Source organism: Chlorocebus sabaeus, chromosome 11, assembly GCF_047675955.1.
Source record: "Chlorocebus sabaeus isolate Y175 chromosome 11, mChlSab1.0.hap1, whole genome shotgun sequence".
In the NCBI taxonomy this organism is placed as follows: domain Eukaryota; kingdom Metazoa; phylum Chordata; class Mammalia; order Primates; family Cercopithecidae; genus Chlorocebus; species Chlorocebus sabaeus.
This window is the reverse complement of record NC_132914.1, coordinates 93262081-93287450: the sequence shown is the minus strand read 5'-3', so window position 1 is coordinate 93287450 and position 25370 is coordinate 93262081. Positions and strand designations below refer to the sequence as shown.

The 25370-nt window shown below is 42.5% G+C and overlaps 1 protein-coding gene across 2 annotated transcripts; it reads right to left on the bottom strand.

Moving 5' to 3' along the window:
• Positions 1 to 998: 998 nt before the first annotated feature.
• AMDHD1 (amidohydrolase domain containing 1) lies at positions 999 to 24218 on the bottom strand. 2 transcript variants are annotated; one of them, XM_008004302.3, is made up of 9 exons: positions 23737 to 24218; positions 17383 to 17489; positions 15183 to 15247; positions 13157 to 13434; positions 9121 to 9346; positions 7281 to 7405; positions 3992 to 4085; positions 3267 to 3427; positions 999 to 1833 (listed from the first exon to the last, which is right to left on the bottom strand). In XM_008004302.3, the coding sequence occupies exons 1-9, from the start codon at positions 23871 to 23873 to the stop codon at positions 1746 to 1748; spliced, it is 1281 nt and encodes a 426-aa protein (XP_008002493.3). In that variant the 5' UTR covers positions 23874 to 24218; the 3' UTR covers positions 999 to 1745. The 2 variants fall into 2 exon arrangements, with proteins under 2 accessions (XP_008002493.3, XP_072877121.1); XM_073021020.1 differs by lacking the exon at positions 17383 to 17489 and having other exon boundaries at positions 23737 to 23902.
• Between the last annotated feature and the right edge of the window lie 1152 nt (positions 24219 to 25370).

The window sequence follows — 25370 nt, the reverse complement described above, 5'->3', positions numbered from 1 at the left end:
AGTCTAAAATAGAAAAGACAGTTAAATTACAATGCTTTAAAGGCTATCACAGAGATGTGGGAATGTGGGGAGCGGCATCCAGCTCCAATTCCCATGTAAGTAAGAGAAGGAAAGCATTCTGGGCAGATGGAACCATGCTGCACAGCCCTGAGCAGCTCACTGTCCCCTAAGGAACAGTGTGAAGATTGGTGTGACTAGGGCTTAGAACTCAGAGCTGCTCAGACCTTAATGTGCATGTGAATCACCCGGGGCTTATTAGGACGCAGATTCCGACTCAGCAGGTCTGGGTCCAGCCAGAGGTTCCGCATTCCTAGCGAACTCCCGTGAGGTGCAAGGGCTTGCAGCACACTGGCCTGGGAGGACTAGGGCAGTTTAGGGTAGATGTCGTCTTCTGCCTTCATTCAAACAAGGCATGAATGTTATTTGTTTAAAGTGAGTGCCTGCTAGATGAAAAATCAGATGTGCTTCTCCTCCTTGTTTCTTCAATAGAAGAAGCTAGTCTTGTGTTGCTTAAGTTCCAGGGAAGAGCGGACCTAACATTCAGTTTTGGCCTTATGTCTATCTCCTGCATCCCAAATGCTCACAGTGCCTAGGTGACTGGTCACAAGGGAGCCATCACACACAGCAACTGTGTGCCCCCCACACTGTGTCAAGACTTCTTAAACAATCGCATGAGGTTCAGAGCTCCAGAGACTCCATCGTGATGACAACAATATGCAATGTTACCCTTAATCTTCCAAGGAGGGGCATTTTGAACTGCTTTATATTGACTACAGCAAAGCCTCTTTCATTCAGGCTCTATTAACTTGACATTAGTGATCATTTGGAGAGTCAATCTTCACTTCTCATATCATTTCTTACCAAGTTTGGTAATGCAGTTGTGATTATAAAGATGACTGAAACATTTAAAAAGATTTCAAAACTTTTGTAATTTCCTAAAACACTCGAATAGACAACGCCGCTGATCTACTTCCAGGCTGAAAGGAAACAACACTAAGAGCGAGAGCAAACATTTATTGAGAGCTGTCAAATGTGTTTTACCCAATTGTAATGTGAAGAATCAACAATTTTTTACATTTCAAAAAAAAAATTACATGATTGTAGTTGGAAAAAATGCATAAATTTCAGGAAGGTCCCTATGCCTGTGTATTAAATGATGTGTCTTGAACACTGCCGGGAAGCTCTGTTGCTGAGATTGAGAAGACCTTAGAAATGGAAGGACACTCTTCATCAGAGGACATTAATTCATTTGAAAAGCATCTAGAAAATAAACTACTTGGGGAAAGGAAATACTATTTGCTTAACAGAAGGCTGTATTTTAGCTTCATTGGGGTGTATCACTTAGATTTCTTTCCATTCCCCAATGTTCACTAAATATAGTTTAAAAACTGAAACGTGAAATACAGACACAAAATGGAAATTTTAAGTCAAGCCTACTTTTCCCCACAAAGGCATTTTTGTGATACCCCATCATATTAATCTACAGAATATTTGTAACTAATATTTGTGAAATAATTGGATGTTTTGTGATTTTAATCACAATAGGTTTACCTGTTTATATGTCAAATGCATGTGTTAAATGAAAATAAATCTATCCCTGGGGTTTTTTGAGTGACTTAAAAAGACATTGAAGTACATTTAGGTTTAAGTGATGTAATTCTGGTAAATATTAAGGTGTTTTAACTTTTAATATAACTATATTGACTTATTTCATATAGTCAAAAAGTCTTCTCTTTTCAAATCTATCATGTTTTATAGATGACTTTTCCTTTAGCTATAACATATTCAATTAATTCATGATGGCCTCCGAACTGGTAAATCAAATGCTCCCATCTAGAAAAAAAAAAAATTACTGCAATGTGTGCAAGTAAAAATTATTACTTAATAAATGCTAATTTTAAAATGCATTCCCTACACATTTATTTACACGCAGTCAATGGTATTTGGGCTTTCTAAAAAACAGTACATAACTAACTAGTCTATGGTAAATCAAACATTATTTAATAATATCATTTAAGTACTTGATCTTAAAATATTTGCTTCATTAAGTGATACATAAATGTCACCATCAGCATTATATTCAATACAGGGAGTGGTTTCTGATCATGGAGAGAATTTTAAAGCAGGTGTCTCTGGAGGACATGAGGTTCAAGGGCTGCAATGGGCTTGTAAGAGTCAAGTAGCCATAGGATTTACGACTTGTAGATCTGGAACAGTAAGACCCTGATATGGTTTGGCTGCTATGTACCCACCCAAATCTCATTTTGAATTGTAGCTTCCATCATTCCCACATTGTGGGAGGGACCCGGTGGGAGGTAATTGAATCATGGGGGTAGGTCTTTCCCATGCTGTTCTCATGATAGTGAACAAATCTCACAAGATTTGATGTTTTTATAAATGGGAGTTCCCCTGCACACGCTCTCTTGCCTGCTGCCATTTAAGACATGACATTGCTCCTCCTTTGCTTTCCGCCATGATTGGGAGCCCTCCCCAGTCATGTAGAACTGTGAGTCAATTAAACCTCTTTCCTTTATTAATTACCTGGTCTCGGGTATGTCTTTATTAGAAGTGTGACAACAGACTAATATCGCCCTGGAGGCCCAGGTGGCAACAGACTGTGGGTGGGTGAGTGATAAGCCACTAGGAACAGGAAAACTAAGTTTAAGCTTTTGGGATCCAGTCGGCATGAGAAATCAGAGAGGGAATGAATCAGAATCAGGGTGACAAGCCAGAGTTGGGAGCTAGTTGAAAATCAGAAGCCGAGCAGAAAAACACAAACACATGCCAGAGGGCACAACCCGGCCAAAGTCCAGGTAAACAGAGCAGAAACCTGGAAATCTACAAAACATACCAGGCAGATGAAGAGATCTTGAAAACTTGATCCGCCCTGTCGTTTAGGGCCTGTCAGTAGATTTGCTCATTGGAAAGGGATCAACATGGAGGGGACTGGCTAGTACCTGAGTCCACACAGAGTCTGACACTAATAATTAGTGGAAAAGGGATTTAGGCCTCATCTCTATACTTCAGTGGGCACAATATAAAATATTTCCCTGGCGAAATATTCTTTATTCTTCAGGACATATGGTAAAAGCGTTACATCAAAAATAAACAAAGCCAGAGAGCTCGTTAAAGCAATGAGGATAGATTTAATTTGGGAATAACTGCTGCAATAGAGAAAGAGTCCAGCAGAGATGATTCTTGCCCTAGACTCACTCCCAGTCTATGATCGATCATTCGGGAGCACACTAAGTTGGGAGCACACTCACCGGGATGAATTGATGATAATGAGATCTCCCTGTTTGCCAACTTCCAACGATCCGTGTGTGTGAGACTTTCCCAGTGCATAAGCTGCATTGATGGTGGCAGCAGCCAAGGCCTCAGGCATGGACATTCTCATGTTTACACAGGCCAGATGCATGACCATTGGCTAAGGCAGGAAGAGAAAAGTGTTGGAGGGAAGTGACATATGGCACTGCAATTTACAACATTTCTCAACACAGCACAACAAATAGAGGCAGTTAAAGGTATAGGAGGAATTGGCTCAATTGCAATGGGAAAAATCTAAGTTTCTACATAAAGGTTCTTATACTTTGGAAAAGATTACTTTATTAGAGGGATTGTGTATTTAATATTTATTGACAACTTTTCAAGACCACTTACTGCACACAATGAAGTTCACTTCCACCCTTACTAACTAAGACCTCTTGGAGTTTATGCTAGTCTCTGGAGAAAGGAAATGGGTTATTGTAAAACCACAATGCTCAAAGCTGAATCAGAAAATAATGCACGTAGAAGCTTCTCTCTCTATGCCTGCAGGCATTTATCTGGGACAGAAAAATCCAATTACACTGCTGTCTACCCCTTTTTTTCTTGTTTCACAGAAACTATTTTTAGATTTTTAACACTATTTTAACAGCTAGTGAAATATTTTTAAATTATTTATATGCTTGGTAGATAGTCTGCTCAGAAAGGCACATAAAAAAATAATTACCATTGAAAAGCAATATGCATTGGGATTGAAATCACTTCCCAGAGCAACTATTACTCCTTCATCTAACATCTTCCTGGCTCGAGGTTGTTTCAGTCTAAGGCGAGGAAAAAAATATGTCAGTCTCTAGAATGGGAACTTTTGTAGAATAGCTGTTCAGAACAGAAGAGAACTTGAGACAGTCAACGCCTTCATATTCTGGAAGAAGAAGCAGAAACTCAAGATTAAATAATTAGTGGTAGAGTTACATATATAATTCCAGGACTCCTGATTTTTATCATTCTACTTTTGAAATTAGATACGCCTAACTTTTAATTAATGATTGTTTATCTCATCCATCTTACATATTAAGGCATTCTTGCAAAGGGAGGAAAATATAACTTACAAATGGTTTTGAAATTTAGTAAGCTCTTTTGGTGACTCCCAAATTAAATAATAAGTGAGGTTACACTGTGCCTTTTTTTTTTTTTTTGAGATGGAATCTCGGTCTCTTGCCCAGGCTGGAGTGTAGTGGCATGATCTTGGCTCACTCCAACTTCCGCCTCCTGAGTTCAAGCGATTCTCCTGCCTCAGCCTCCCAAGTAGTTGGGACTACAGATGCCCGCCACCATGCCTCGCTAATTTTTGTATTTTTAGTATAAATGAGGTTTCACCATGGTGGCTAGGCTGATCTCAAACTCCTGACTTCAGGTGATCCACCCATCTTGGCCTCCCAAAATGCTGGGATTACAGGCATAAGCCACTGTGCCAGGCCACAATATGCTATTTTTATTAGCTCCATTTTGTAATTTCCTATGCATTTCTCTCCCTTACCCCTCTTTTTTGTTTTTTTCTTTTTGTTGTTTTTTGCCTCAAACATCTTTGTAGGTCCTTTAAAATCTTGAAGGCCCAAGAATTTAGTGTGTAAAATGTTTATACTTCTTCCTGAATTAGGCATCTCCTTGACCTCCCTGGTGAAATATTCTTTGTTCTTTAGGACATATCTCAAAAGTGTTACATCAAAAATAAGCAAAGCCTGAAAGCTCATTAAAGCAATGAGGACAGATTTAATTTGGGAATAACTGCTGCAATAGAGAAAGAGTCCAGCAGAGATTATTTTTGCCCTAGAATCACTCCCAGTCTATGATCGATCATTTGTAGGACCACTTAAAATGTTTTTCAACAATGTATGAGAGGAGGTGAGTGAAGCAGAGACAGAGTGAGGAAAGGGTACAGCTTCAAATGTCCCTGCAGGTCATTTGAATGTCCCTCCTCCCCTTCCATAAATACTTAGGGGTAAAAGAGAATAAAGTGAGGCTGTAAAACTATTAAGGGCGCTCCATAAAAACCAAGGTGACTATTTCCTGAATACATTTAAATATTACATGCAAATATACATAAAATATACGATTAAAGCAAGCCCTTAAGTAGCATAAGGCAATGGTTATTCTGGAAATGAGAGTCAAGAGAGGGTTCAGGGGAGAGCAGGGGGCCCTGCTGGTCTCTCCTGATGCAGAGATCAGAAAAATACAGAAACAGGAAGCCAGAAAGCAGAGTGTGGCCTTCACTTCAACTGCCCTTGTGGTCCTAACAGGAGGCTAAACCTGTCTGTGGCAATGGCAGATGACAGCCTCTGCCGGCATAGGAACAAGGTTCAGACTTTTAATGCTGAATTGCCCTCCAGTACCACAAAGTCTTACACTTTTGCTCCATGTCAAGAGATTCAAGACCAGTTAAAGAAAGCCTTTTTTTTGAGATGAAGTCTCACTCACTCTGTTGTCCAGGCTGAAGTGCAGTGGTATGATCTTGGCTCCCTGCAACCTCTCCCTCCTGGGTTCAAGCGATTCTCCTGCCTCAGCCTCCCTAGTAGTTGGGACTACAGGCACGTGCCACCATGCCTGGCTAATTTTTGTATTTTTAGTAGAGATGGAGTTTCACCATGTTGGCCAGTCTGGTCTTGAACTCCTGGCCTGAAGTGATCTGTCCACCCTGGCTTCCCAAAAGTATTGGGATTACAGGAGTGAGCCACTGTGCCCAGCCGAAGAAAGCCTTTTTTCCCCCAAAAAAATAAAAAAAAAACTTATTTCTTGGATGGTGGAGATAAATATTGATTGATGACTTAGACTGATGACACTTGAAATGTATAAGACATTGGTCATACCAAGAACAGTTATTGATATTTCCTGATTGTAGTCTACATTGTGTTTACTCTTTAAATTAAGAGAATATTAATAATAATAATAATGTATAGTATCATATATGTGCATATAAAATCATAGTAGATTTGAGAAAAGAACTGAAGTATTCCTTTCTTCACCCTTCTAAAAGTTACTCGGAGCCTGGTCTTACCTAACCTCAGCACAATTCATGTCTTGGGCTGGATAATTCTTTGTTTTGGGTAGCTGTTCTGTGCAATGAGGAATGTTTAGCAGCAACCTTGGCCTCTACCCACTAGATGCCAGTAGCATCCTAGTTGTGATAACTAGAGATGTCGCCAGACATTGCCAAGTGTCCCCTGAGGGACAAAATTACCCTGGGGTTGAGAACCACTGTCTTAACTGCAGAATCACTCCCCATGCAAAAGACCACATATCCTAGCTACACAGAAAGCACCTAGTCCTAAGAGAAGATAAACTTCCTCTTGACTGCTGGCCTCCCAGACCACAAACTTGGATATCATATAAGTAAGTGGTACAATGGGAAGGGTCAGAAGACATCGGATCTCATATTAGTTAGAATCAGAGCAACAGTAATAACAGATGAACTAAGTATATTCAATTCATAGGCAGCATACAGCAAAATATCTGGGGAGATTTTACAAAATATATGTCTTCTCTTTCCTCCCACCCCCAGGATTTATGAAGATTTATGACAATTATGGCACCCACTAACATCCCTTTAGAAAACAGCTCATGCAGATTCTGAATACTGCTAAATATCTTTAACATCTTATGCATATATTTAAAAGTATTGCACCTATTTCATTATTTACTAATTATAAAAATAATGCATAGTAATTATTTTTAATTGGAAAATTCCAAAATCCATGGAAAAAAAAGAAAAAAGAAAAAGAAAGCTCCATCTTCCTCAATAATCCTACCACACAAAGGCAATCTGGGTCTAAATTCCTTCCTCAGGGAAATTCATTTACGAACATCAGTCCAGGGTTGGCATCTTCATTAAGTGAGTTTTCTTCATCTGCATTTTTAAGGGATTTGTAATGGCAATGAAATAATGTCTGGGCACTTTGGACGTCTGTGTCTTTACAGCTTGTACTTGCAGCTCTTGGGTCTTGGGTGAGAAATGACCTTACCTCAGCATGTAGGCTGTGGTGGGCAGAAGGACGGCAGAGCACCTGGCCGTTGCCATGGCAACGATACCTTCATCACTCACTTCCTCCAGGTGGCTAATTGCCTGCGCTCCCAGTTCAGCCCCAAGCTAAGGAGAATGGGCAGAGAGGGAAAGATTTAACAAACAGCAACAATGAATCGATGAAGTTCCATTAAATTTTTGTTTGTTTGTTTGTTTGTTTTCTGAGACGGAGTCTTGCTCTCTAGCCAGGCTGGGTGCAGTGGCGCGATCTCGGTTCACTGCAACTTCTGCCTCCTGGATTCAAGCGATTCTCCCCCCTAGCCCCCCGAGAAGCTAGGACCACAGGCACGTGCCACCATGCCCAGCTAATTTTTGTATTTTTAGTAGAGATGGGTTTCACCATGTTGGCCAGGGTGGTCTCGATCTCTTGACCTCGTGATCCACCTGCCTTGGCCTCCCAAAGTGCTAAGATTACAGGCATGAGCCACCAAGCCCGGCGTAAACTGTTTTTCCCATAAAGAGAAACAGCGTTTTATTATTAAGATTTCTTGCCAACCGTTGTAAACCCAATCCCCCAAATGGGTGAAGGGTTTGTAATGGGCATTCATTTGAAAATTAGCTAGTGGGCTACTTCAAAAACTATTCTTAAACACAAATCCTTCAGACATTTTCTGAAACAGAAAATTCTAAGGATCAGAGGTGAGAGAAGGGGATATAGAGCTATTTGGGAGAATTGGGAGGAATTGGTGGTTGGATGAAATGTGGTAGGTGAGGGAGAGGCAGCAGTCAAAATTATATCCAAGATTTTGACTTAAGCAACAGACAGGTTATGGTGTCATTCACTGAAGCAGAAAACGAGACAAGACTTGGAAATAATGCTAAGAGATCAAGCTGGATATAATGCAGTTGAGAGGCGTGCAGGTGGGGTATCTATATCTGTCTTTACGCTCCAAGGGCTGTTGTTTATTTAGGTCTAAGGCTTTAGAGGAGAGAAGCCTAGACTCAGGACTGCAGTCTTACTGCTGAATTCTCAATGCCTAGAACAGTGCCTGGCACACAGTATTCATTCAAATATTTGTTGAAAGGATGAATAAATGAATTAATTTGAGCAAAGATATATGAATTTGAAAATCATCCTGTGGCTATTTTTGGTGTGCTCCACTAAAATGATTTGGATGCTGCCACAGAAAGATCTGAAAAGGTCCAAGTGAAATTAATACACTGTGCCAGTGTGGCTTTGTGTGCTAAGAAAAATACATTAGAAATTTAGTAAAAGAGATCACTGAGGTAATTCTTTTTCTTTTCTTTCTTTTTTTTTTTGGAGATGGAGTCTCACTCTGTCCCCCAGGCTGGAGTGCAGTGGTGCGACCTTGGCTCACTGCAACCTCTGCCTCCGGGTTCAAGCGATTCTCCTGCCTCAGCCTCCCCGAGTAGCTGGGATTACAGGCGCATGCCACCATGCCTGGCTAATTTTTTGTATTTTTAGTAGAAATGGGGTTTCACCGTGTTAGCCAGGCTGCTCTCAATCTCCTGACCTCGTGATCAGCCCACCTCAGCCACCCAAAGTGCTGGGATTACAGGCGTGAGCCACTGTGCCCGGCCAATTCTGTTTCTATTAATACACGAGAGGATGATAATGAAAGTAAATGATCAGCAAAAAAGTAAGTTTTTAATAGAGGTCAGGGTTTTCAAGTCTCAACCAGACCAATCTGTACATTGTTCAAACAAATTTCCCCATTCAGTATCTTTTCAGAGGGCTTTGAAGAAACTAATTAAGTTTCCCATAGCATGAATGTGCAAGAATGAATGTTGATGAGGGGAAAACTAAAAGTCAGCCACACCTCAGCAGCCTTCATTGGGTGGAGTTCATCCCCATGGAAGTTAATCTGTAACCCTATGTCTTTTCCACATTGAAGAATCCTTCTGGTGGAATCGAGATCAAAGACACCTTCCTCACAAAATACGTCGATATTGTCCACGTGTATTTCCCCATTTCTGCCAAGTTCCTTCAGCTTTGGGAGGTGGTTATTGATGATATCATCAGCAGCTTCAGTAGCAGTTTTTCCTCTGGGGGAAGAAAATGAGATTGACATGGGCAAATATTAAACACAAAAAACAAAAGGATAGAGTTATCTGGCATTTGAAGAACCTGAGGAGCAGTAGAGGTAAATGACTTCAAGCCTCAGAAAGGTAGAGAAAGACTCAAAGCTATGACTCTGGGCTCTTAACTATTGGGCCATGTTTACATAGTGGAGGTATTGACAAGACTTCTGTATGCACTGGCCCTCTACACAGAGACTCAAATAGTTCATCCATTCTGGCAGACCTGTGTTACCTTTGGGGATGCCAGCAAGGCTACCTGGTTGAAAAGCTTAATTTGGTTGGGTGCAGTGACTCATGCCTGTAATACCAGCACTTTGGGAGGCCAAGATGGGCAGATAACTTGAGGTCAGGAGTTCAAGACCAGCCTGGCCAAAATGGCAAAAACCCTCTACTAAAAATTGAACAATTATCCGGGTGTGGTGGCATGTGCCTGTAATCCCAGTTACTCAGGAGGCTGAGGCAAGAGAATTGCTTGAACCAGGGAGGTGGAGGTTGCAGTAAGCTGAGATCAATCACACCACTGCACTCCAGCCTGGGCGACAGAGCAAGACTCTGTCTCCAAAAGTAAAAAAAAAAAAAAAAAAGGCATAATCTTCCTGTAAAGGACACTCAGAGGGCATCCTGGATACTCCCCCTGATAACCTACCTGTGGTCCCCTTACCTGAGCCCAGTTATCACCCTGCCTTTTTCTTCCTCCACAATGTTTCCTGAAGCACTTGCCTTAGACTTTCTGTCTCACCATCTGGGGACATGGGGAAGGGGGATAGTACGAGGCTCTGAAATTCTCTCTCAAATTCTGGTGGAGCTGGGCATGGTACTTCATGCCTATAATCCCAGCAACTGGGGAGGCTGACGCAAGAGGATTGCTTGAGCCCAGGAGTTTGAGGCTGCAGTGAGCTATGACTGCACCACTGCACTCCAGCATGGGCAATGGAACAAGACTCTGTCTCTAAAAAAAATTAATAATAAGAAGAGTAGATAAAATAAAGTTCTGCAGTAGTTATATGTTAGAAAAGCCTGGGCTTTTAGAGTCAGGTAGACACAGAGTTCTACCACATGGTGGTCACATAACTTAGGAGATGCTCTTTAGCTGTTATTTGAGCGCAGGTTTTACCAATGGGAATCAAGGTGCAGACCTCAGAGGCTCATTGGCAGATGAAGAAAATTTTTGTGAAACTTTAGCCCTATATTCGGCACACAGAAGGCTCTCACTCAGCAAAACCATTTGGGTAGGTGGGTAGAGGTGGACTATGAGAGACAGACACTTACAGAAGTTATTTCTTTCTTTCTTTCTTTCTTTCTTTTTTTTTTTTGAGACGGAGTTTCGCTCCTGTTGCGCAGCCTGGAGTGCAATGGCATGATCTCGGCTCACTGCAACTTCCACCTCCCGGGTTCGAGAGATTCTCTTGCCTCGGTCTAGAGTAGCCGGGATTACAAGAACGCGCCACCATGCCCGGCCAATTTTGTATTTTTAGTAGAGATGGGGTTTCTCTGTGTTGGTCAAGCTGGTCTCGAATTTCTGACCTCAGGTGATCCACCCACCTCGGCCTCCCAAAGTGCTGAGATTACAGGCGTGAGCCACCATGCCCAGCCTACCAAGTTATTTTTAATTCTCAAGACAATCATATAGAATAGGGTGGCATTTAGCTCTGTTTCACAGATGGGTAATTCATGTTCAGAAAAGTTAAGTCATGACCTCAAAATCACCCAGCTGGAAGTAGCCAAGCTGGATTCAAACCCAGGTCTGGCATCACTTCAAACTGAGACTTTTCCACCATGCCACACTATTTTCTACTGAAAAAGAAAGCAGACTGTTATACACTTTATATTCTGTTTTATATATATATAAAATATATATATTATATATATTAAAATATATATATATTTTATATTCTGTTTTATATATATACTGTTTTCTATAGAGAATGTGTCAAGAGTCTCAGTGAAATTTTAAACTTTAATAATTTCAGAAATATAAATGCTAAAAACTTACAATAAAGATCACTGGAAATATTAAATATTTATGTTTCTTTTCCACATAACTAGTTTTGTGAATTTTGAAAAATAAATTTTAATGTGACTTTTTTAGTTCCTCTGATCGAAGATGATAATTAACATGAAGGATTAATTTTTATTAACATTAAATATTTATATTTTTCCATTACACAGTGACTATAGCTAATAGCAATGTATTATTTTCTTAAAAATTGTTAAAAAATAGATTTTAAGTGTTCTCACCACAAAAAGTGGTAAATATGAGGTAATGCATATATTAATTAGCTTGATTTAGCCATTTCACAATGTATACATATTTTAAAACAACATACTCTACACAATAATATATTATTTGTCAATTAAAAAAGACATTTTTTTTTGAGATACAGTCGCACTCTGTCGCCCAGGCTGGAGTATAGTGCCACAATCTCCACTCACTGCAACCTCCGCCTACCCGGCTCAAGCGGTTCTTGTGCCTCAGCCTCCTGAGTAGCTGGGATTACAGGCATGGGCCACCACGCCTGGCTAATTTTTGTATTTTTAGTAGAGATGGGGTTTCAGCATGTTGGCCAGGCTGGTCTCAAACTCCTGAGCTCAAGTGATCCACCTGCCTTGGCCTCCCATAGTGCTGGGATTATAGGTGTGAGCCACTGCACCTGGCCTAAAAAATAAATTTATTTTCCAAAGTTTCCAAAATCAGATAAATGTAAAAGAAATTTAAACAATTAGATTTTTTTTTTTTTTTTCTGAGACGGAGTCTCGCTCTGTTGCCCAGGCTGGAGTTCAGTGGCCGGATCGCAGCTCACTGCAAGCTCTGCCTCCCGGGTTTACGCCATTCTCCTGCCTCAGCCTCCCGAGTAGCTGGGACTACAGGCGCCCCGCCACCTCACCCGGCTAGTTTTTTGTATTTTTTAGTAGAAACGGGGTTTCACCGTGTTAGCCAGGATGGTCTTGATCTCCTGACCTAGTGATCCGCCCATCTCCGCCTCCCAAAGTGCTGGGATTACAGGCTTGAGCCACTGCCCGGCAAACAGTTAGATTTTTAAACAATGATTGTAAGTCTGTAGTATTGTATTTATGTATCTAAGTTATCAGTGCTTAAGACCGCACTAAGACTTTGGAGGTACCTTATGCATGTTCAAGTCCTGGGTTTCTTTTAGATAGTTCAGTTGGCTGTTGGAACCATGAGCCTTCCTATTTAGAAATTTCAGGACCCAAAGGAACTCTGGACAAGTAAAATGCAAGTGCAGAAAGGAACAGAGTTCTCTACGGTAAGGCCATGTAGGAGGAACTGTTAGATAAAGGGGAAGGCTAAAAATCATTTACAACAACAAAACAAAAATGTTTGCTGTTAAGAAAGCAAACAGATGAACAAAAACGAACCCCTTTGAGTCACCTAGACCACGAGGTTTGAACTACCTCCTAAAGAGTGTTACTATTAATTTCTAAAGTGCTTTTAGAAATGCTAATTAATTATCATGGGAAATTATTCAAATTAGTATGTGTAATTTTAAAAGACCTACAAGGGGCCATTTCTTTTTCTTAACCCAAAGAGCTTGAAACAGCTTTTCTATCATAATTAAAGGACTAGCAGACTGATGAGGCCAAGGGATCGCCTTCCTAAAACCGAGTCTGCGGGATAAGTGGCCATTAGAATCAGGTCTTTCCAAAGACTTCTACCCATCTCCCTGCAAGAGCTAAAGTGTTAATGCACCTCCACCCCCGGGGCTCATTTTCAATGCTCTGAATGAAACCCCGGTCCCCACTGGCTAAGATTACTTAGGCACTGAATGAGCCCCGCAGTATGTAGCCGAGATGCTGATGTCCAGCTCCCGCCGGGCGCGCTCAATCACGCGCAGCATCTTGAGCTCGGTCTCCAGGTCGAGGCCATATCCGCTCTTGCACTCCACCAGCGTGGTGCCAGCCCTCATCATGCACTGGAGACGCTGCTGAAAGGAGCGGAACAGCTCCTCCTCTGAGGCTTGGCGCGTGCGCTCCACGGTGAAGTGGATCCCTCCTCCGGCCTGGTGAATTTCCATGTAGGTGGCCCCTGCCAACTGAACACACGCCTCACCTTTAGGCTGGCAAATGCGAGGAAGTTGCAGGGAGGTCTGAAGAATCTACCTCCAGGGGCAATATTATGTAATGACTAAGAAGCCATATGGCACGGGCACCAATCCATCGGATTAGAAAAGTGCTGGGATACACAGTCCTGGAAGCCCCTAGTCTGCCAGACACTGGGTTGTGGGGAGCTCCAAAGGGGTCCGGGGAAGACACTGGAGCGGTAGAGATGGGAGATGTGGTGGGTGGCCTGTTGGGATCTCAGGGCAGTGGCAATTAAAAACTGGCACAGGCCGGGCACGGTGGCTCACACTTGTAATCCCAGCACTTTGGGAGGCCGAGGTGGGCAGATCAGAGGTCAGGAGTTCAAGACCAGCCTGACCAACATGGTGAAACCCCGTCTCTACTAGAAATACAAAAATTAGCTGAGTGTGGTGGTGAGCACCTGTAGCCCCAGCTACTCGGGAGGCTGAGACAGGAGAATCGCTTGAACCCGGAAGGTGGAGGTTGCAGGGAGTGGAGTTCGGGTCACTGCACTCCAGCCTGGGTGACAGAGCGAGACCCTGTCTCAAAAAAACAAAACAAAACAAAAACAAAACAAACAACAACAACAAAAATAACCTGGCACAGGAGTATTGCAATATTTTAACAAGTCAGTCAGCCCACAATGTGTACTTGCTAAGTATCAGCCCTCCCTCCATCCCTCAGCTTGTTTGAGAAAACAAAGCTTAGGCAATTCAGGAGTTGCAGGGAACCCCATTGCAATTATTCAGATCTCCACTAAAGCGGCCCCGGGAAGTCTCCTTGTCTCAATATTTGGCCATCAGAGTTTGGAGCTTGACCTTTGTCACTCAAAGAGGCTCTTTCTGGGGTCCCACTGGGCTCCAGTTGCTCTGGGCAGCAAGGAGTATGGTGCAGAGAAAGGATGCAGGCCTGGGGTCTCCTGGCCAGAGTTTTTATCTGGGTTCCGCCATCCTCCATCTGGTGGCCCTAGTCAACACTCTTCCCTTCTCTAGACCCGGCTGTCTCTATCTGCACAATGAGAGGACTGGACTGTAAATCTCTTTCTCCATCTATACAATGAGGATTGGACTGCTTTTGGCTCTGAAATTCTGTGATTTAACAAAACAGTCTTAAAAACAGCTCTAGTTTGTTGAAGAAGGTACATGATGTATGAAGAAAAGAATTTTTTTTTTCTTTTCCTGAAATAAGCCAGTTTAGCTGCCAGGAGGCACATTTTTTTTTTCTTTCTTTTTTTAAAACACATGTGAAAATTGCTCCAACCAGGGATTTAGAAGTTGGCTACAGCTGATATATGACTAACGCAGATTACGTTTTGTGATTCTTAATAAGTCTCCGTTTTCTGAAAAAGAGAAAAATATAAGACATTTTATTTTTGTGATTAGTAACATATTTTTCCAAGCTTTACTCCAATGAATGGCGATTTTCAAACTATTCCTTGGAGCCCTTTCAAAGGCTACTAGAGATAGTGATTTGGAAGGGGAATGTGTGGAAGGAAAGAGAGGGAGACATTAGTGGGCAGGAAGAGCCCTGTGTATAATACAATGATATGGGGCAGATATAAATAAGTTTTGTTGTCATTTGTTTCCCATGCCCGAGCAAGTAAAAATATCCATTAAAAATATGTTGACATATGTTGCAAAGCTTGATAGCCTGCTAACTCTTCAGCAAAAGACTTCATATTTGTGCTTTATTTTGATTTGCCATGATTTGTTGCAGTTACCTTCATTGCAAATTCGTGAACTCTTTCACCAGCCCATACTGGATGTGTGTGCGCATCCACCAAACCTGTAATCAATAAATCAAGTTATCTGACAATTAAGAAATAGAGAACGCTTAGACAGCAGGCAAACAGCAGCACTACACCCTGCTGCTCTGGGGAAAGCGTGATGGTAGCCATCCATTTTGAAGGAACATGAAAGGAAGAATTTGTCTGTCTGGTTCCCCTGACAGAGAGAAAAGAAGACTGCCCTGTTGTGTGGCTGGCCTAGAAAGCTTTAATGAAGGAGGGGATGCAACACGATGAAAATATCCCTTACAGAAATACAGCTCCTTTTGCTCAGTAAGTCCATGCTCACCAAATAAGCTTTCGTTTTACTTTATTTTATTATTTATTTATGTATTTATTTATTTTTGAGAAAGGTTCTCACTCTCACCCAGGCTGGAGTGCAGTGGCACACTCATGGCTCCCTACAGCCTTGACCTCTCAGGCTCAAGCAGTCCTCCCACCTCAGCCTCCCTAGTAGCTGGGACTATAGATGTGCACCACCACACAGGCTAATATTTACCATGTTGCCTACGCTGGTCTTGAACTCCTGGGCTCAAACGATCTGCCTGCCTCAGCCTCCAATGATCGACCTGACTTGGCCTCCCAAAGTGCTGGGATTACAAGCATCAGCCACTACACCTGGCCCAAATAAACTTTGAAATCAGGTTGTCAAGCCCCCTAGTTAAGCAAAACTATGAACCTTATCACAAGGAATAATCTGGATATGAAAACATAATACTACAATCCCCTCCCCCTGCAACTCTGAGAAGGGAAAATATGAAATCAGAAAGATGAATCTATCTTCAAGAAGGAAATGTATTTTAATTAAGGAGAAGCTGTAACGCAATCACTTGAAACTGTTGTTTATCCAGGTACAGTTCAGCAAAGTGTTTCTTTCCAATATATTTTAGATATCTTATGGATTAAATGACTCATTATTGGCTCTGATTGGACTAAAATCAAAAGCCCCTACTCAGATTGTTTTCTGCTATATTCCTCTTTTTCGTAACATTTCACCCTGACTTTGTCTCCTGACCCTCAAGAATCATAAGGAAGGCCAGGTGTGGTGGCTCATGCCTATAATACCAGCACTTTGGGAGACTGAGATCAGCAGATCACTTGAGGTTAGGAGTTCGAGACCAGCCTGACCAACATGGTGAAACCTTGTTGCTACTAAAAATACAAAAATTAGCCAGGCATAGTGGTGCATGCCTGGAACCCAGCTACTTAGGAGACTGAGGCACAAGAATTGCTTGAATCTGGGAGGTGGAGGTTGCAGTTAGCCAAGATCACGCCACTGCACTCCAGCCTTGGTGACACAATGAGACTCTGTCTCAAAATAAACAAACAAATGAAAACCCATCAGATAGAAGCTCTATCAGATGTGTACAATAAACATCTAAAAGCATAAAAATTTTATATAAAAATAAAATATAAATATGAAGCCCTTTTGTTTCTGTAGAACTCAAAGTTTGTGAAACTTGTTTTGGATGATTACATGAAGTCATACAACATAGTTAATGTAGGAGATGATGGTTAATAAACTGATTCTGTTGTCAATCATTAAAGATACAAGTGAACTGCAGTGAAAGCTCTAGCACTTTTTTTTCTTCTTCTGCCCAGAGCTGGATCCTTTGTTTCACACCCTATACAAATTTAGAGTATTTCTGGTAGTAGAGACAGCAGCTGCCTTGTTAGCCTCTCCTATGCCATTGGAACTACTCCTATGAAACTATGAAACTGCTCCTATGGATTAATAAAGTTCTTTTGACTGTTTTTGAACCTAAACACAATACAGCTGGTTTCAATTCAGCATGTGAGTGGGAAGAAGTGGAGTCTAATGAATGGGCTTGATTCCTAGGTTGCCTTTTTCCTGTTTAGGAACCTTGGGTAACATATTTCACCCTTAGCCTTCAATTTTCTAAACTGTAAAGTATAGATAATGATACCTCCCACACAGGGAAGTTATAAGGATTCAAGGTGAAACCATGTTTGAAAGCAGCTAGACAATCAATAATAGAAATTCAATACATGGAACTATGATTTTTTAAATATTATTTTGAGACTTTAAAATAAGCAGTTACTCTTCCTCTTTACATTTCAGGAGCTACTGTTAAAGCTACTTGTAGACCTTTACTGAAAAAGAGGTAAATACCTGGTAGAATACATTTCCCAGAGCAGTCAATTATTTCTTCAAAAGTTTCTCCAGAAAACTGTCTTCGAATAACATCAGCAGGACCAATAGCTTTTATAAACCCATCTCTGAAGAAAAATCAAGAAGTAGTTACTAAATTTGGAGAAATCTTGTTAGAAATCTGATGAGTGACTTAAAATATGATTTCAGATCCTTTGGTGTTAATTAGTCAACATTTACTGTGTTTCTATCTTGAACCTGAGTCTTTGGAAAAGCATCTCTAGCCATGTTCAAGACAACTATAAAAGACCCAGATTGGCCAACGCCATCTTCAGCAAAATGAACAAAACTGGAGGAATCACATTACCTGACTTCAAATTATACTACAGAGCTATAGTAACCAAAACAGCATGGTACTGGCATAAAACACAGACACATAGACCAATGGAACAGAATAGAGAACCCAGAAATAAGTTCATACATCTACAGTGAACTCATTTTCAGCAAAAATGCCAAGAATATACATCGGGGGAAAGACAGTCTCTTCAATAAATGGTGCTAGGGAAACTGGCTATCCATATGCAAAAGAATGAAATAAAATCTAAATGGGTTAAATCTAAGACTTTAAACTATGAAACTACTCAAAGAAGACATTGGGAAAACTCTCTAGGACATTGGTTCAGGCAACAATTTCTTGAGGGATACCCCACAAGAACAGGCAACCAAGCCAAAAATGGACAAATGGGATCACATCAAGTTAAAAGGCTTCTTTCTGTACAGCAAAGAAAATAATCAACAATGTGAAGAGACAACCCACAGAATGGGAGAAAATAATTTGCAAACTATCCAATTGACAAGGGATTAATAACCAGAATATATAAGGAGCTCAAACAGCTCAATAGGAAAAAACCTAATAATCTGATTAAGAAATTGACGAAAGATCTGAATAGACATTTTTCAAAAGAAGAGATACAAATGGTAAACAGGTATAAGAAAAGGTGCTCAACATCAATGATCATCAGAGAAATGCAAACAAAACCACAATGAGAGATCATCTTACCCCAGTTAAAATGGCTTTTATCCAAAAGACAGGCAATAACAAATGCTGGCGAGCATGTGGAGAAAGAGGAACCTTCGTACACTGTTGGAAATGTAAATTAGTACATCTACTATGGAGAACAGTATGAAAGCTCCTCAAAAACTAAAAATAGAGCTACCATATGATCCAGCAATCCCACTAGTAGGTCTATATGCAAAAGAAAGGAAGTCAGTATATTAAAGAGATATCTGCATCCCATATTAATTGCAGCACTATTCACAATAGCCAATATTTGGAAGTACACTAAGTGCCCACCCACAGATGAATGGATAAAGAAAATGTAGTACATATGCACAATGGAGTACTATTTAGCCATAAAAAAGAGTGAGATTCTGTCATTTGCAACAACATGGATAGAACTGGAGGATACTATGTTAAGTGAAATAAGCCAGGCACAGAAAGAAAACTTGGCATATTCTCATTCATTTGTGGGAGCTAAAAATGAAAACAATTGAGCTCATGGAGACAGAGAGTAAAATGATAGTTACCAGAGGCTGGGAAGAATATAAAGGGAGAAGAGAAAAATGAGGATTGTTAGTTGCTAGAAAAATATGGTTAGATACAGTGAATAAGACCTAGTATTTGACATCACAAAAGGGTGGATACAATCAGCAATAATATGTTGCACATGTTAGCAAAACTGAGGGAGTACGACTGGAATGTTTGTGAAACCAAGAAATGATGAATGCTTGAGATGATGGAAACCCCATTTGCCCTGATATAATTATTACACATTGTATGGCTGTTTTAAAATAACTCATGTACCCCATATATATATACCTACTATGTACCATGAAAATTTACAATTAAAAAAACTTTAAACATCAAACATATGTAGCAGACAATTGCCATTTGTTCCCCAAGATCAGTGTTCTCTTTTTTTCTACACTAGTAAAGCCCTAAATTTTAGCTGGACACATGACGACCCAAAATCTAGACTACATTTCTCCATCTCCCACTAGCCAGGTGTGGCTACGAGACTAAGGTCTAGTTAGTAGGATTGTCTTCTCTTCCTATTCTTACTGGCTGGAACGCAGACACCATAACTAGAGATGGGGTGGCCATCTTGGGTCATGGAGTGAGTGTAAGAAAGTGGGCCATGGATGGGAGAGCAAGGCAGCAGGGCCCTGGCTCCTGAGGACCCCATGGAATACTGCAATCAACTAGCCCTGCATTTCCTATGTCTGGATTTTCACATAGGAGAGAAATATATTTCTATCTTGTTTCAGCCACTGTTAATTTAGGTCTTGGTCACTTACAGCAAATTCGTGTTTCCAACATGGAGAATCAGGGCTATTAACCTGAGAGCTGGAATGTGTTGTGAAAAGCAGTTAGGATAAGGGATTCAGAACTGGGGCAGAAGTGGTTAGGGTAACCTAACAAAATGTAAGAGTGGAGGAGCAGAAGAAACTGGATGGAAAGAGAAGATGTTACGATAGGAAAAGAAATAACGATTACGGGGGCATGGGGAGGATAAACTTAGGGTGGAATAAGAAATTAAGTCTTGAAATAGAATTTAGTATCCTGATTAATACAATTCTTCATCACTAACAGCTTTTATCTGGCCCAGTTACATAATCTACCCAGTGTGCAGTGAATCTGGTGGTGGAAAGGACCAACAGGACTAGAAATTGACTCTTAAATGGGAAAGAACAAAGATAATGCTCTTATGCAAAGAGTTGATGACTGACACTGCTTTAAGAGAGGTTGTTTTAACAAAGTCAGACCTAAGAAATACATCTCTAACATTCTCCTTCTGTGCAGGAGGGGAATTTCAAGGGCACTGGATCCTCTTCCTGACCCCACTAATCCCATGCTTATCTACTTTTCGACAGTGTGGTTCTCTCATTCATTGGTGGAGTCCTACCTATGTTTGAATAAAGGTTTATGTCCTTTGTTGAAGACATAATGAGGACAGTTATTGAAGGAAACTAACAAAAAGCATTCCTCCAAAAGTGTTTTTTTTTTTTTTTTTTTTTTTTTTTTTTTGAGACGGAGTCTCGCTCTGTCGCCCGGGCTGGAGTGCAGTGGCCGGATCTCAGCTCACTGCAAGCTCTGCCTCCCGGGTTTACGCCGTTCTCCTGCCTCAGCCTCCCGAGTAGCTGGGACTACAGGTGCCCCGCCACCTCACCCGGCTAGTTTTTGTATTTTTTAGTAGAAACGGGGTTTCACCGTGTTAGCCAGGATGGTCTTGATCTCCTGACCTAGTGATCCGCCCATCTCCGCCTCCCAAAGTGCTGGGATTACAGGCTTGAGCCACCGCGCCCGGCCTACAAAAGTGTTTTTTTTTAAGGTAGCCATTAAAATTATAAAGATACGTATTACTGACAGTTTGTGCTTCTTTTCCACACCTGGGAGCTTCTTCAAGATTACAGCCTACAAACACACACACACACACACACACACACACACACAGAACGAGAGAGAGAGAGAGAGAGAGAGAGAGAGAGAGAGAAAGAGAGAGAGGGAGAACTTAATTTAAGAATGAGATACCTTTAGAGACCTAAATGAATGAATACAATGGTGGTATTTACACCCTGTGGCGGACAATCACTGAGATATTTATTTTTAGGAAGGGGGAGTTTCTGGTGCCCCTCAAACCATATTCTTTTCCAGGACTCATTTTATATATCTATAGCTTATAGGGGATTGACTATTAGTTGATCTCACTGAGATTCATTTTAATCAGGACACACCATGGTATATATATACTTGTTGAAAAAAAAAACAACACACAGTTAAAATCCATCCATTTCTGGGCTTTGAAATGGAACTTTCTTCCACTTCTCTGTGCTTTTAATCAGTACTCCTCCCCCTACACACACTCACACTCACAGCCTGTGTTCTTCTTGTCTACCAAAAGAAAAGCTGGATCAAGTTGTCTTTGAACACCCAGGTTCTGCATAAGGGAAGTGATGTGACAATTTAAGACAATCACCTAAATAATTCACCCTGAAAGCACTTTTACCTTAAAATATTCAGATAATGAAGGTGGGAGATATACATCAAAGCACCACGAATCACCAGATAATTATTCCAATTCCATACTTGATTTTTGTACCAACTTGATATATAAGACAGTGATGATAGTAAGTGAAAATAAAAACAGCACCATCCTGTACTGAGCTAATCATATTTGAATGGCAAAGTTCTTGATATTCTTATAAATTTATTTCAATGTAATGAATCCAACAAACTCTGAGAACAATGTAGCAGACTGGAATGAAAAAGCCCCATCTGCCAGACCACACATCAATTCCTTTCTTTTCCTTTCCCTACATTTTGTGGTTTCGATGTGAACATAGAACATGTCTTGGAACCCAAGACTTCATGTTGGTGCATTAGTATAATTTTATTTATTTATTTATTTTTGAGACGGAGTCTCACTCTGTCCCCTAGGCTGGAGTGCAGTGGTGCAATCTCGGCTTACTGCAACCTCCGCCTCCCGGTTCAAACGGTTCTCCTGCCTCAGCCTCCGGAGTGGCTGGGACTACAGACGTGCACCGCCACGCCCAGCTACTGTTTGTATTTTTAGTAGAGACCGGCTTTCACCATGCTGGCCAGGCTGGTCTCACGCTCCCGACCTCAGGTGATCCACCTGCCTCGGCCTCCCAAAGTGCTGGGGTTACAGGCATGAGTCACCGCACTCGGCCGCATTGATGGAATTTTTATAAGATACTCCAGTCCCAACCCAGGTAGATATTTTTCAACTTTCTAAGCAAAATTTTAAATAATATTTTTATAGTAAATTGGGAATATTTTCATCCCTTTATTAATTAAAAATAAACCAATCAGTCTGGGCATGGTGGCTCATGCCTGTAATCCCAGCACTGGGAGGCCAAACCAGGTGGATGGCTTGGGCCCAGGAGTTCGAGACCAGCCTGGGCAACACGGCGAGACACTGTCTCTACAAAGAATACAAAAATTAGCCTTGCCTGGTGGCCCGCGCCTGTAGTCCCAGCTACTCGGGAAGCTGAGCTGGGAGGATAGCTTGAACCTGGGAGGTGGAGGTTGCAGTTGAGCCTTGGAGGTGGAGCCGAGATCATGCCACTGCTCTCCAACCTGGGCGACAGAGCTAGAACCTGTCTCTCTCTCTCTCTCTCTCTCTCTCTCTCTCTCTCTCTCTATATATATATATATATATATATATATTTATATATATATATATATATATATATATAGGCTGGGCGCAGTGGCTCATGCCCGTAATCCCAGCGCTTTGGGAGGTTGAGGCGGGTAAATCATTTGAGGTCAAGAGTTAGAGACCAGTTTGGCAACATCGTGAGACCCCCTCCCTACTAAAAGTACAAAAATTAGCCGGTCATGGTGGTGCGACTGCTGTAATTCCAGCTACTCAGGAGGCTGAGCCAGGAGAATCGCTTGAACCCAGGAGACGGAGGTTGCAGTGAACTGAGATCGCGCCGCTGCACTCCAGTTTGGGCGACACAGTGAGATTCCATCTCGAAAATAAATAAATAAATAAAATTAAACCAACCCACAGTACCTCAAAAGCTGGACTCTTGCACAATCCTAAACTGCCTCAGATAAACCGTGGTCAGTTTGTGAGACTCATTCATGGTGTGCAATTGTGGCTCCGTAGGGCCCTTTAGATTCGAATTCTCATCCAACTTCCCTTGCTACCCTAAGTTGCCCTCAAACTTTGTTCTTTTATTCACATCTGGCAGGAAGTTCAGAAGAGTAAGAGAAATATCTTGTTTTCTGATAGCCAAATCTTGATTTATTATCACTCAGGGCCATTATCGTCTACATGTTCTCTGTGTTTCTAAAGCTTTAGTGTACGAGACCAGGGGGATGTGAAAGGTACTTTTGAAAAATTCAGGTCTCAGAACTCCAGCCCCAGTGATGCTGATTCTAAAATTCTAGGGATAGGGAGTTGGGGACGCAGGTGGAATCAGAAATCTGGCGTAAGAATAAAATAACCACAGGCCACCCTGACAAAGATGGCCTCCTGGCCTCCCTTTAAGAAGCACTGGGGAGGACCTCAACCCCTTCTGATGGTTGGACAGTGATATTTTACCAGCAGAGGCAGGACCCCGATGCGTTCCAATGGGATGTTCCTCTCTGAGCTCTTTAAACGGAATGACAACCCCAAGCAGCAGAGCGTGTTAGCAACAGGTGCCCCAAAGGCTGGCTTGCCCATGTGTCTCTGTGCAGGGACGCTTTCACGGCGTTGTTTCCCTTCAGAGCGCACAGTGAGAGGAAGAGAGGCCAGCTCCGCCCGTGGCGGCCCCCACCCTACGCGCCCGGCCACTTACTTGCCCACCACCAGGCTGGCGCGCTCCAGCACCGCCAGGCTGCGCAGCGCATCCCGCGCCAGGAAGCGCTCACCGCGAGAGCACACCAGCACCACTTGCTGCGCGTTCTCCAGCAGGAGGCTGTGGCCGCCTGCCATGTCCCCGTGCGCCGAGGGTCTCCAGGAGGCCACCGGGCTCCGGCCACTGGCAGGACTCAGTGGAGGACGAAAAACCGCAGCCTGCGCCGCCCGGGGCCGGGAGGGTGGGGCGGGGGCGGGCGCTCGCAGCCGCTGCCCTTTGCTCGCCTCCCTCAACCACAGCAACCGGGGCGGTAAGCACTGCAAGAATGGCAATGAGTAGTAAACCTGATGAGGAATCCTCTCTTTTTTGGTCGTCTTGTCCCGTCCTGAGTAAACGAGATGGAGACTAGTGTCCCTACTTTTCAGATAAGGAAACTGAAGTTTGGTCACCCCGAGAGAGCAAAGTGAGCTGTGTCGATCACGTGGTTATGAGGAAGCGGGTCAAGGGGTGGTGGGATGAGGGCGCCCGGAGTGTTCAGGAGTGAGGGACGGGAACCTGGGGTACAGCCCCGGAAGGGGTTGGGGTGGGAGCCTGGAGATAGCGCTTCGGGAGAGGGCAGAGTAGGGGAAAGCTGTGCCCAGGGGCAGGGACCGGAGCTTGAAGGTAGAATCCCGGGAGAGGACAGAGTGGGGGAAACCTCTGCCTAGGGTGCTGGGACGCGAGCCTGGAGGCAGAGCACAGGGAGTGTACTGCGTGGAGGAAACATCTGCCCACAGGTTCTGAGGCGGGAGCCCGGGACTCAGAGGGCCGCGAGCCAAGGGAACCTGGGGGTGGGGAGGAGGGAGATGCGGTAGGGGAGGTGCTCCTGGGTCCGTGCGGGTGGCGGGTGCCGCGCACTTAGCCGTTGGCCAGCTCCGTTCCGGGATCCGCTACCAGACGGTCCCTGAAATAACGCGGAACCGGGCTGGGGGAGGATAGAGCCGAGACTGGAGGATCGATTGGCACCTCCGCCCACTTTTCCCACAACGCCTTTGCGAAGGATAGGTTGGAAAGGCTCCTGGATCCAAACTCAAACTCGCTGAGGTAAAACAGGTTTCAGCTCAGTGTCCGCCCCTCCGCATGCCCCCTCCCACCCCTCAGCAGTGTCTGGTGGGGTCTACAAGCAACTTGCGACCAAAATTGGAGACAGAATCAAGTTTATGGAAGATAGTCTGTGATTCTCAGCCTCGTCGCTTCCTGCTACCAATTGCTATGGAAACACTGCCAGGCACAGGCTTTTGTTTTGAGTCCTTAATTACTTAATTTCGTTTATACACGTTTATTACAAGCTCTGTGTTAAGTCTTGTGGAACATACAAAGACAGGAAAGGCGCTTTTCCTGCCCAGCAAAGACTTTACCATAAAAATGATACATGTGGACACAAATAATATACTATAAAAGCAGACTAAGCCTGCAAAACCACAAAATATAAAATTTAATTTCGTGTCATTAAAAACACCTAGAACAGAAAGCAAAAACTCTTTTAGATGACCACAACGAATAAGAATATAATTTAGCTTCATATTATGGCCTATAAAAGAGAGATCAGTTAGGAAATAGAGAGGAAAGATACAAATTGGAAAATATACAGACAA

Bases quoted from the DNA above. Each gene is read 5' to 3' on its own strand.
- AMDHD1 (XM_008004302.3), bottom strand. From the start codon at position 23,873: ATGGCAGGCGGCCACAGCCTCCTGCTGGAGAACGCGCAGCAAGTGGTG. The intron at 15,248-17,382 runs GTATTTACCTCT...TATTGATTACAG, and splicing joins TGGGAAATGTATTCTACCAG to GTTTGGTGGATGCGCACACA. The intron at 13,435-15,182 runs GTAACTGCAACA...GCGTGTGTTCAG, and splicing joins TTCACGAATTTGCAATGAAG to TTGGCAGGGGCCACCTACAT.